Raw genomic sequence first — 14,056 nt, 5'->3', positions numbered from 1 at the left:
CTCAGGTGGTCCTTACACTCAGGGGTAAAGGAAACACACTGATGTCAAGTCCGTAAGTTCTATTTCTGGTACAAACACAAAAAGGAGTTAAGACAGGGGTAAACAGCGTCCTGTCTAGGAATCTCTCTGGGTATCTCTATCTGCGCATGCGAGTACAGCGCGCATGTGCCCAAAGCCTGAACTAACACTTGGTGACAAAAGGGGGTATGATTATAAAACATATAATACAGAGACCTGAATCAATAATGGTAAATAGTACAGAGTTACATATTACAGCCATATTCGTCTCATATATCTACATATATATTCAAAATGATCATCAAATTGTAAGAATTCCGGCAATGTAAATTATATTCTGGCCGGGTAATTTATATGAATTTTATGAGCTAAAACAAATATCTTCAGTTAATAAAAAAAAAGATATTCTTCACGACACTATCTGTCAATCAAAATACCCCACCTTGCCCCCCCCCCTCTTCCCACCACGCCAGCTGGGTCGGTCAGTCCCTCCCTCCACCCCACCCCCCACCTTCCCTCCCTACCAGAGAAATGTTTGGGAGAAACCAGAATATTTACCTTTTTAGTAATAAATAATACCTCAGACTAAAGTTAGGATCATATAGTTCACATTGCTGGATTCCTTGTAAGACCAGGAATATTTTGAATATAGACGTCAAATATTTTGCACAAAAGATAACATATTTACTCAGAGTAAACAAAATACTTACAGTAGATCTAAAATTTGTATGTCTAATGCAAAATCTATGATGTTTGTATCCAAAATGATCATCAAATTGTAAGAATTCCAGCAATGTAAATTATATTCTGGCCGGGTAATTTGTATTAATTTTATGAGCTAAAACAAATATCTTCAATAAATAAACAAAATATACTTACCCAAATACTATCTGTCAATCAAAATACCCCACCTCCCCCCCTCTTCCCACCTGCTCCCTGGGTCCCTCTCTCCCTACCTACCCCGCACCCCCACCTTCCCTCCCTACCAGAGAAATGTTTGGGTTATAACAGTATATTTACAATTTTAAAAATAAATAATACCTCAGACTAAAGTTAGGATAATATAATTGACATTGCTGGATTCCTTGCAAGACCAGGAATATTTTGAATATACACGTCATATATTTTGCACAAAAGATAACATATTTGCTCTGAGTAAACAAAATACTTGCATTAGATCTAAAATTTATGTCTAATGCAAAATCTATAATGCTTATATTCAAAATGATCATCAAATTGTACGAATTCCAGCAATGTAAATTATATTCTGGCCGGATAATTTGTATGAATTTTATGAGCTAAATAAAAAAATTATACTTCATCCGCGTATATGAGTAGATGCACCGCGTAAAGTGGGATTTCCGTAAAGTGGGAATTCCGGTTCTGGCGGGGTACTGCTATGTAAAGTGAAACCGCGTAAAGGGAGGGTTCACTGTACATTATACAACTATAAAATAAGAAATATGAAGAGCATGGGTGTGTATTCTGCATGGGAGGTAATTGTCAATGTGGAAGAGTGAGAAGTTTGTCAAGATGCGTCTGGTGCCAGCTGGTCAGTGGTTAGGCCTACGTATCTCAGTTTAAATATCATCACTGAGGGGAGTTACCTGCCAGAACAGGTGTTTAATATGGATGAGACTGGATTATTTTGAAGAAAATTCCAGATAGAACAAACATTACCTAAGAGGAGAATGGTGAGCCAGGTTTTAAGGCTGTATTAAAGGGTATAGCTGTACTAAATACCCATAATCTTTCATTTTTTTACAATATGTTTGGTATCTACAGGAGTAAAGTTGGACTTACAAACAAGCCTCAGCAATGTAACGCGTTCGTAAGTAGAGGAGCACCTGTACCCTGTACTGTAAGGAGTTACATGGGGTTTGTTTATATCTGCTCAGTCTGTGTCCTCCCGCCACCGCATGTGTTGTTCACTGCTAACTCTCGGTCTACCTCTCGGTGAATTAATTACTGGGCTTAAACATCATGCTGAAAGTCTCTCAGAAGTCTCAGAGAGGAAGGGGTGTGGGGGAGAAATAATAGAAAAATGTTGAAAACAAACACCAAACCCCTGGTTTAAGGTGAGCCATGAATAACGTTTATATGTACATATCATGTGTCTGAGGTATCTCCGTAGGTGTGAGTGTATTAATTGAATTAATCACAATTTAATGAACTAGTTCACTAAATCAAGCTAAAAATAACTGAACAAATTCCTACCGCTAAATCGAGAGTTCATTACCGGGTATATCAGATTCCGTTACATCGAGAGTACAGTAAAATGTACCTGTACCTAAAATGAATTTCAAAGAGGCTGTGATTCTAAAATGCTTTACACAATTTCATCTTAGATATAAAGCTTGTATCTAGACATATCTGTTAGGCTGAGTGTATTTAAAATTCAGATTTTTTTTTTTTTTACGGGGATTAGCCCACCCGGGCACAGGCCACTGACTCACATCGGGGCCTGGGGGGGTGAAAATGTAATAATAATACAGTAGAACCCCGATTTACGTGGTCAATTGAACCCACAGGGTACTGCGGAAAGTGAAAACCTCGTAAAGTGAACAACAGAACATATGGGATTAATTCCAATAGAGACTGGCCCGTCCCCCAAACTCCACTTTTTCCGACACAATACCTATGTTGTAGTAAAAATAACATCTAAATTTTATGATGGTATGCTTACACAATTAATATTTAAGAGAAATACAGTCGCCAGGTTAATGTCCATTCAAATAATGGACTCAAATCCCCTCCCCCCCTCTTCCCAGCTCACTAGCTCCTACCTCTGTGAGAAATGTTTGGGTGAAAACACTAGATTTTAACGTTTGGTAATAAATAATACCTCAGACTAAAGTTAGGATAATATAATTGACATTTCTGGATTCCTTGCAGGTCAGGGAATATTTTGAATGTAAACTTCATATATTTTGCACAAAAGATAAAATATTTGCTTTGTGTAAACCAAATTATAACTTTAGATCTAAAATTTGTATGTCTAATGCAAAATCCATGATGTTTATATTCAAAATGATCATCATATTGTAAGAATTCCAGCAATGTAAATTATATTCTGGTCGAGTAGTTTGTATGAATTTTTTGAGCTAAAACAAATATCTTCAGTTAATAAAAAAAAAATTATCCTTCACGACACTATCTGTCAATCAAAGTACCCCACCTTGCCTCCCCCCCCTCCTCACACTCACGCCAGCTGTCGGTCCCAACCCTCCCCCCCACCCCCCACCTTCCCTCCCTACCAGATAAATGTGTGGGTGAAAAAACTAGATTTTAAGGTATAGTAACAAATAATACCTCAGACTAAAGTTAGGATAATATAATTGACATTTCTGGATTCCTTGCAGGTCAGGGAATATTTTGAATGTAAACTTCATATATTTTGCACAAAAGATAAAATATTTGCTTTGTGTAAACCAAATTAAAACTTTAGATCTAAAATTTGTATGTCTAATGCAAAATCCATGATGTTTATATTCAAAATGATCATCATATTGTAAGAATTCCAGCAATGTAAATTATATTCTGGCCGGGTAATTTGTATGAATTTTATGAGCTAAAACATATATCTTCAGTAAATAAACAAAGAAATATTCTTCAAGGACACTATCTGTCAATCAAAATACTCCGCCCTAGCTGGGTTGGTCCCTCCCTCCCTACCAGAGAAGCGATTGGGAGAAAATAGTATATTTACATTTTTAGTAATAAATAATAACTCAGACTAAAGTTAGGATAATATAATTGACATTTCTGGATTCCTTGCAGGTCAGGGAATATTTTGAATGTAAACTTCATATATTCTGCACAAAGGATAAAATATTTGCTTTGTGTAAACCAAATTATTACATTAGATCTAAAATTTGTATGTCTAATGCAAAATCCATGATGTTTATATTCAAAATGATCATCATATTGTAAGAATTCCAGCAATGTAAATTATATTCTGGCCGGGTAATTTGTATGAATTTTATGAGCTAAATAAAAAAAAAAAAAAATTATACTTCACCGCGTATATGAGTAGATGCACCGCGGAAAGTGAAAGTCTGGTTCTGGCAAGGTACGGCGTAAATGAGAAATCGCGGAAAGTGAAACCGTGTAAAGCGGGGTAATACTGTAATAATAATAATAATATTAATATTAATAATATTAATAATAATAATAAAAATAATAATAATAAAAATAATAATAATAATAATAATAATAATAATAATAATAATAATAATAATAATAATAATAATAATAATAATAATAATAATAATAATAATAATAATAATTCATCGCAAATAAAATTTATAATAAAAATAATATAATAAGATAATAATGATAACAATATTAATAATAATAATAATAACACAGTAATAATAATAATAATAATAATAGTAATAATAATAATAAAGAAAAAACATTAAAGTAAATAGTAAGAAACAATATATGTATCTTGTGTTGTCAATAGTAAGAGAAACATTTGCGACCCTACAATTGTGTAAATGAGGCAGAAAGTCAGATCAGCAACCTGGGACTTGGTCACAATTTTTGTGAGGCCAGATGGCAGCAGGGTCTACCATTAGACAAAACATTAAGCTCCCAATATCTTCCCAGGTGGTAGTACCTCCCTGTTTGATAGCTACCTACTGCTTAAAAACTAAGTACCACTGCGCCCCCCCCTCCCTCCTGGCACCCACCAGATGCCACGTGGTGCAAAAAATTCAGTCACTCATTAATTAGAATTGAAAAGTGATGTCACCACAGCCACACCCCCAATTAGAGGGACAGTTCATGTTGAGTCTTAGTCAGACTCAGTCACTATGGAGGCAAAAATCATCCATAAACTCCTCAACTGAAGGAGCTTGATTGCTAGCTACTTGGCATGCCCAGGAGATGGAAAAAGAGCTACTGAGGTCTTTCCCAGCATTATGTGACTTACCCCTGAAGCTTAACATCCCACTACCTACATCTGCTGCTTGTGAGCATCTGTTTAGTTATGCTGGGTTTATTATTTAATTAATTCATTTCACCCCAAGGGGTGAGAAGCCTAGTCATAAGACCATGCAGTCAGACACCAAGAGATTGGTACTCGTGTCCCGCAGGACACACTATGACTTGTGATAAGGAAACAATATTGATATGATTTAAGGACAATGGGAGGTAGCACTCACCAAACCATGGGTCGCGTACAAGAATTAAATCTAAATTACTGTATTACGAATAAGTAGGTGGTGAATAGTGGTTAGTGATTCTCCCTGTGGTAGGAGGTCCCTGACAGTGGGAAAGTCAAGGCAATACACTAGTGATGAAGGGTGTTAGTGTTGGGACAGTAACAGAGTTTACAGGAAGAGAAGTACAGGTCATCCCCCGCCTCAGATACTTGCCAGATAGGTCTGTATCTTAACCTAATGCAAGCAGAGACAACATTATGTCTGCGGACCATAAGTCCACGTCAGTGATATTTAAATGGATAAGGAAGAAAGTGATCATAGTGTTGGATGGATATTCTCTCAGCCTGTTCACTATCCCTGCAATGGATTGTAGGGAGAAGAGTGGCCTAAAAGATCCTGATTGGACAGCCATATTTTTGAGAATCACTTATTGATTAATCTTAATAGAAACATTTGCAAATAAACATGTGTAATGCAATGTGTCTTTTACTTTTATCTTTAGTTAACTATTCATTTTATAATTTACTGAGGATTTATTTTAACACTGGAGACGAAAAAATTTTTTTTTTACTTTTTTACTTCTACTTAAGTACATTGACATTTGGACACTTTTACTTCTACAGTACTTGAGTAACATTTTTCCAATGTAATTTTTTAAAACTCTGTGTATTGTATACTATTACCTTCTGCATTTTCATGAACACTATACATATTACCAGCTTTCTAGTTTGCTCTAACTGACAATGCTTTCATGGAAAAATTTCAAAACCTGACTTTATTTATGAGTTTCTTCCCTATGCCACTATTACACATTAATTACCTTTTGACTTTATAAATACTGCACTTATGGAGGTAAAAAAATTTTTTTTATGTTAGATTACATAAGGCAGCAGGAAATACTGACATGAAATGGGTCACTTACCAGGAGCACTAAATGGGGCAGCACCAAATGGGTCGTCTTCAGTTGACATCACCAAGCTCTCTCGACTTTTGACATTTGATATACCTGATGAAAAGAAAATTTTCAATGTCACAAAATCCCAGGCAAAGACTGATTTATAATACAGTACATGTTGTATGACAGACCTAAATATAGTCTGTTCACAATGCAAATTTGAAAATAGCAACATCCACATTCACCTGTGTGACTTAAGACTGGTCACACTGAGCCATGATACCTAAGGAAACCTATTGCATTGAATCCATTTGGCCATCAGTTGTCAATTTGGCAGATGTTTGATGAAGTAAGGCACCTATCATAAAATCCAAGGTGCAGAACAAGGAGGTAGACCACACTTACTCATCATATTGTGGAGTGTGTCATTGTAAAGTACAGTAAGTCGTCGTACAACGTCGGCCCGCTTAACGTTGTTTCGGTACTTCGTTGCCAATCTTTAGATACCAAAAATTCATTTAATGTCATGATGACTCAGTACAACATCATTTTGCGTCATCACGGACTACTTTTACTTTAGCATTAGCCTTGCTACGAAAATGGAGGTTTTAAGCCGGGAGGAGGAGCCACCTGCTGGGTCTCAGTGACTTGCAACCCTCCTCCTCCTCAGCTTCACTACACACCACACACTTGCCTCACCACCTCCATCCCTCAGTGAGTGCAATACAAAATGATCAACTTGGTAACATTCTTAATCTTTGTTTTACCTCTAACTCCTCACACTATTCAATATTCATACTCAATTTCTGCCCCCTTAGGATCTTCTGATCACAATCTTATTTCTATCAAATCAAACTGGGCATGACCACCTCCTCCACCCCCCTCTAAACGTCAACTATGGCACTATCAGAGGGCAAAATGGCAATCCTTGCGAGAATTCTTCTCCAACTTTCCTTGGGATGAATGTTGCTTTTCCACTCGGGATGCCTCGGTATGAGTTCATTTATCCCATCTTATACCAAAACTTTCACTTTACAATCATGGTTTGATCGCTCCTGCTCTCTTGCATGCAGGGAGAGAGATAGGGCATATCAAGCTATGAAATTATCTCCTCCTATTACCAACTCCTCTTTCATTACTTCTAGGAATCGTCGTAAGGCTATTCTTCGTAGGGTCAAGGGAAATTGTATAAAAAGAAAGACCGCTGTCCTGACTAGTTCTTCCTCTAGAAAATCCTTCTGGTCCTTAACCAAAAACATCTGTAATAATTTCTGCACTCCCTCTTTACCTCCTCTCTTCCGACCTGGTAACTCTATAGCCAGCTCTCCCCCTGACAAAGTCAATCTCTTTGGCACCTTATTCTCCTCTAACTCCACCTTAGACGATTCCAACTCTATCCCTCGTACCCCTGCTCCTCCTACTGAACCAATGCACTTCAGTATAATCTCCACTCGTAGGGTTGCTGGTGTGTTATCCAGGTTGGATGTGAGTAAGGTACATGGACCGGACGGAATACCCCCTCGTGTTCTGAAGCTCTGGCCCCTGTGCTTGCTCGCCTCTTTTGCCTCTGCCTCAAAACCCAAACTTTTCCTTCTTCTTGGAAGCATGCCTTGGTTCAGCCCATCCCGAAGAAGAGTGAAAATTCTAATCCCTTTTAACTATCTCCCCTTTGCCCTAACTTCATCCCTCTCTAAGATTTTTTAAACTATCTTGAACTCCCATTTTCTCCGTCACCTTGAACGCCATTCTCTTTTGTCAGATCACCAGTATGGCTTTCGCCAAGCGAGATCTACTGGTGATTGCTCTCTTACTGCACCTATCTATGGTAATCCTCTCTTAGGGATTATGGGGAAACTTTCGTCGTGGCCCTCGACATCTCCAAAGCATATGACAGGGTATGGCACAAGTCTTTCCTGTCTAAACTTCCCTCTTATGGTTTCTCTCCCCTACTTTGTTTTCTGATCTCTAGCTTCCCTGAGAACCGATCCATGGCAGTTGTTGTCGAGGGATCAATCTCTCGGTCTTTCTATACCAGTAGTGGTGTCCCACAGGGTTCTATTCTTTCACCTACTCTCTTCCTTCTTTTTATCAATGATTTACTTCACACTACAACTAATTCTATCCATTCTTACGCTGATGATTCTACTCTTCACTCTTCTTCACATTTTCCCCCTTCCTCCTAACTCTGAAACTAGATCTGTTTCTAGAGCTGATATCATTATATCTATCAATGCGGATCTGTGCAGCATCTCTGAATGGGGAGGTAGAAACTTGGTTAAATTCAATAGTAATAAAACTCAGCATTTACCAATTACACTTTCGATATTAGATGATCTCCCACCAATCACATTTCAGGATGCAATCATTCTACCAAATTCTAAAATAGATATGCTAGGCCTCACCATTTCCTCTAATATGTGGAAACCATACATCGTCAACATTACTAAAGCTGCCTCCCGAAAGTTGGGAATGCTGTACAGATGCCATAGCTACTTCATTCCTGAGCAGTTGCTTCAAGTACAGGTTGTACCTCTCTAGTCCGGCATTCTGTGGTCCGGAAACTCCCGTGGTCCGGAACGATTTTAGTTTGTCCAATAGGTAGATAGGCAGCTTTTTTTTTTTTTTACTTCCGTATATCTCGGCCTATAAGGCGTCGGGGTGCATAAGACGGCCCCCCAAATTTCCATTTAAAAAGTAGCTTTTGAGCTCTATTCGCTGTATAAGACCAGTACCCCAAATGTGACACTTACCCACTGACTCAATAGTCCTTACCAACCATCCTTGGTTTTTTAAAATAAGGCCAATTCACTTCAAGTAATGTCATCAAATGTTACCCGCCGGTGTAGTGTAAACACTAGTGACGTCACTGAAGCGTCTGCTATTTACCGGTAACTGGAACTAATGTCTGTGTCGAGTAAAATTTTTCCATTTACTTGATATATATATATATATATATATATATATATACAGTGACCCTCTGTTAACGAACTCAATCCGTTCCAGAAGGTCGTTCGTTAACCGAAAAGTTCGTTAACCGAAACCATTGTTTCAATGGGTTTTTGGGTATTGGTTCCAGCTCACCGAAAATTTCCTAAATTCAACAAAAATGGTAGAAAAGTTCACTTACTTTGAGGTGTGTATGTAGAAGGCTCCTGGGATGATGATGATGGGATTTAGAATGGGGGTGGAGGAGAAGGAAGAAGAGAAGGCATTGGGGTGGAAGAGAAGTCACCCCATGGCGCCATTTCACCCATAAAATTTTAGCTCTCTTGGTGTAATTCAAGATTATTTTCTTTAAATCAACACTGCACTGCATTATATATTGTCAATATGTAAAATATATTTCAAAATTACCAATAATTTGCTTGGAAACACAGAAAAAAAGCATTTAGTTGAAGAGAGTCTCAAGCAAGATGTTACCTCCAGTGAAAACAGAGAGAGACTAACTCCTGTTTGCTGTGTTAAGAGGCTGGATGCCGAGCATTAAACTAGTCACTTTACCTTCAATTATGTTCAATAATTGTTAAAATGACTAAAAAATTGAATATTAAACTTTTAAAATTATTGAATAGTATAAACTTCTTGATATTTACTAAAATAGTAAGGAATTTAAGCCCTAGAACCGATTAATGTATTGGCGGACTGATACTAAAGCTGGTTGCCCGGTCAGTGCAAGCGAAAACATGTTGAGGTCGGTTCGTAAGAACTTCGTTAACCGAATTTTATTTCGTTAACCGAATTGAAGATCCTTATGGAAGGCAGTTCGTTAATCGAAATTACGTTAACCGAGGTGTTCGTTAAACGAGGGGTCACTGTATATATACAGTATATATATATATATATATATATATATATATATATATATATATATATATATATATATATATATATATATATATATATATATATATATATATATATATATATATATATATATACATACATACATACATACATACATACATACATACATACTATATCCTTGACCACCGAAGGGTCAAGACGTACCTGGCGCTCCTCTCGGAGCAGCCAGGTCAACTGTTAAGTTGGCCCATACCAACCCCCTCCCCTGAACCACTTCTCCCCACCGGAGTATCAACAGGTTCTCGCCAGAAGTTACAATTTCATTTGGGAAAGGAATGGAACCAGTGTTAAACAGAGGTGAACATTGGTGAACAGTGCTTGAGTCAGTGAGAACAACTCAACAGTAAAAGTCGTATTCAAGTTAACCTTCACACAGTGAGGTCCCAGGTACCCAGTGATAACGGCCCGTGAGACCCAACAACCGGCGATGTGTTAATCCGTCTACGATAGGAAGGCCTGGGGCCACACCTCACTCATATAACACCATCTGTGAGGGAATTACTACACCACGTCAAGTCCCTCATAACACCATCTGTGAGGGAATTACTACACCACGTGATGCCCCTCATAACACCATCTGTGAGGGAGTTACTACACCACGTCAAGTCCCTCATAACACCATCTGTGAGGGAATTACTACACCACGTGAGGTCCCTCATAACACCATCTGTGAGGGAATTACTACACCACGTGATGCCCCTCATAACACCATCTGTGAGGGAATTACTACACCACGTCAGGTCCCTCATAACACCATCTGTGAGGGAATTCCTACACCATGTCAGGCCCCTCATAACACCATCTGTGAGAGAATTACTACACCACGTCAGGTCCCTCATAACACCATCTGTGAGGGAGTTACTACACCACGTGAGGCCCCTCGTAACACCATCTATGAGGAAACTACTACACCACGTGAGGCCCCTCATAACACCATCTGTGAGGGAATTACTACAGGTGAGGCCCCTCATAACACCATCTGTGAGGGAATTACTACACCTCATCAGGTCCCTCCTAACACCATCTGGGAGAGAGTTACTACACTACGTGTTTGCTGTTCAACACCTACATTAATCTGATTGTTCACTGTATGTTCCTTTACCTTTCTCTAATGAAGGCTTTTGTTAAACCACCAATGTATGTAATAAGTCATTTATGTCCAATATATATTTTCAGCCTTCGGGCTGCAGAACTTTTTCAATAAACCGTTAATTATTATTATTACATATATATATATATATATATATATATATATATATATATATATATATATATATATATATATATATATATATATATATATATATATATATATATATATATATATATATATATATATATATATATATATATATATACAGTCAACCCTCACTTTACGCGGTCCCACATTCCGCGTTTCCACGTTTACGCGGTGCCCTGCCAGAACCCAGGATGCTCACATTCCGCGGTGGGTGTACCCCTTTACACGGTGAAGTATAATTTTTTTTAATTTAGCTCATAAAATTCATACAAATTATCCGGCCAGAATATAATTTACATTGCTGGAATTCTTACAATTTGATGATCATTTTGAATATAAACATCATAGATTTTGCATTAGACATACAAATTTTAGATATAATGTTTACTCTTGAGTAAATATGTTATCTTTTGTGCAAAATATATGATATTTATATTCAAAATATTCCTGGTCTTACAAGGAATCCAGCAATGTCAATTATATTATCCTAACTTTAGTCTGATTTATTATTTATTACTAAAAAGGTAAACAGTCTGGTATTCCCACACATTTATCTAGTAGGGACGTTGGTGGGGGGTGGGGGGGAGGGAGGGAGGGACCGGCGACCGACCATCTGTTACCGTGTGAAGAATATTTGTTTTTTTATTAACTGAAGATTTTTATTTTAGCTCATAAAATTCATACAAATTACCCGGCCAGAATATAATTTACATTGCTGGAATTCTTACAATTTGATGATCATTTTGAATATAAACATCATAGATTTTGCATTAGACATACAAATTTTAGATAAAATGTTTAATCTGAGTAAATATGTTATCTTTTGTGAAAAATATATGACATTTATATTCAAAATATTCCTGGTCTTACAAGGAATCCAGCAATGTCAATTATATTATCCTAACTTTAGTTTGAGGTATTATTTATAACTATACCTGGTTTTCCCCCAAAAATTTCTCATAGAGGGAAGAGCCAGCAGTGTAGTGTGAGAAGAGGGGGGAGGGAGTCGTGTCCATTATTTGAATGGACATTAACTTGGCGACTGTATTTCTCTATTTCTCTTAAGTATTAATTGTGGGCATGTACCATCATAAAATTAAGATGTTATTTTTACTACAACATAGTTATGTGTCGTCAAAAAGTGGAGTTTGGGGATCGGCCTGGACTCCATTTCAATTAATCCCATATGTTATGTTATTCACTTTACGCGTTTCTCGCTTTCCGCGGTACCCTCCGGGTTACATTAACCGCGTAAAGTGAGGGTTAACTGTATACATATATATATATATATATACAACAAAATATATGTACAAAAAATAAATGTTAAATGAATTATTTATGGTGCATTAGAGTACTGGTCACTTCAGACACAAAGACGGGCTATAAATAGCCTTCTTTATCTCCCCTCCATCTCACCCTGAGCCAGAGGGAAGGGTGGTGGTAAATAACATTTGTTTGCTTATTTTCCATTTACTTGAAATAGATTTACCGAATTATTTGTTTATTTATTTAAAAGTCATTTACTGAATATTCTATGTAAAAAATAAATTTTAAATTAATTATTTATAGGAGATACCGTAAATATTATCAGTAAATATATGGTATTACTGGCCATTTCAGACACAAAGACGGGATAAAAATAGCCCATCTCCCCCTCTTCTTACAGCTGCCAATGGGAAGCGTCTTGGTAATTAAATTTGATGTTTATTTTCATTGTCTAATTTATCATGTATCAAAGTAATATTACTAAAAATTGTGTAGGTAGTAGGCAGCTACCAAACAGATAGATACTACCGCCTGGGAAGATATTGGAAGCATAATGTGTTGTCTAATGGTAGACCCTGCTGCCATATGGCATCACGAAAATTGTGACCAAGTCCCAGGTTCAGCGCTGACCTGACTTTCTGCCTCATTTACACACAATTGCAGTTTGAATTGTTCCTCTAACTTTGACAACACAACATACATACAGTATATTATTTCTCACTTTTGATCTTTTTTTTACTTTTTGTATTTATTTATGGTTAGTTACTTTAAATAAGGCCAATTCACTTCAAGTAATGGCATCAAATGTTACCAGCTGGTGTAGTGTAAACACTAGTGACGTCACATAAGCATCTGTATTTAACTGTCAGTAGTTTCAAGAATTAATGCAGTCATTTACTGAATATTCCTTGTAAAAAAATAAATTTTAAGTATTATTATCAGTAAATATACCGATATGCATTACTGACCACCTCCACGGCTAAAAATAGCCCAATCTCGCGGTCACTTTCCCTTTCTTGTCTCCTCACTGGCAAATGGGGGGGGCGTGGGGAGGGGTGTGTGATGATAGCTGTGTTTATTACAGGGGTATAATTCTCTTTTACGGTATGTTAGACAGGTTTATAATACATTTTTATTATTTTAATATACCGGTAATCTTAATTTGAATCCAGCTTGCCAAACGTAAGTTTCAGTATAAAATAATTAGTGGTAAGACCTTGTGAGTGGCTTACGATGTTTCCATCACCACTCTTGACAAACTAAACCACAATATTTAAGAGGTAAGAATTTTATACTTGGTGGTTTAGACGACCCCCTAACTTTGGGCAGATTTTTTTAATGTTCAAATTCCGTCTTATAAGCCGAGATATACGGTATCTGAATTATTATTATTATTATTACAGGAGTACAGTCAACCCTCACTTTACGCAGTCCCACATTCCGCGTTTCCACGTTTACGCGGTGCCCTGCCAGAACCCAGGATGCTCACATTCCGCGGTGAAGTATATTTTTTTTTAATTTAGCTCATAAAATTCATACAAATTATCCGGCCAGAATATAATTTACATTGCTGGAATTCTTTCAATTTGATGATCATTTTGA

General features: G+C 37.1%; 1 protein-coding gene across 1 annotated transcript in view; it reads right to left on the bottom strand.

The window, feature by feature from the left end:
- The window catches only part of LOC121873162, a 433,416-nt gene that overhangs the window by 140,774 nt on the left and 278,586 nt on the right, over positions 1-14,056 (bottom strand). The window contains exon 10 of the mRNA XM_042376488.1: positions 6,112-6,195. Within this exon, the coding sequence (XP_042232422.1) occupies positions 6,112-6,195 (84 nt within the window). The remainder of the gene's footprint in view (positions 1-6,111; positions 6,196-14,056) is intronic.

This window comes from Homarus americanus, unplaced genomic scaffold (assembly GCF_018991925.1).
Source record: "Homarus americanus isolate GMGI-L3 unplaced genomic scaffold, GMGI_Hamer_2.0 scaffold32929, whole genome shotgun sequence".
NCBI lineage: Eukaryota > Metazoa > Arthropoda > Malacostraca > Decapoda > Nephropidae > Homarus > Homarus americanus.
The sequence above is the reverse complement of the archived record's forward strand: the minus strand, read 5'-3'. Positions and strand labels throughout refer to the sequence as shown.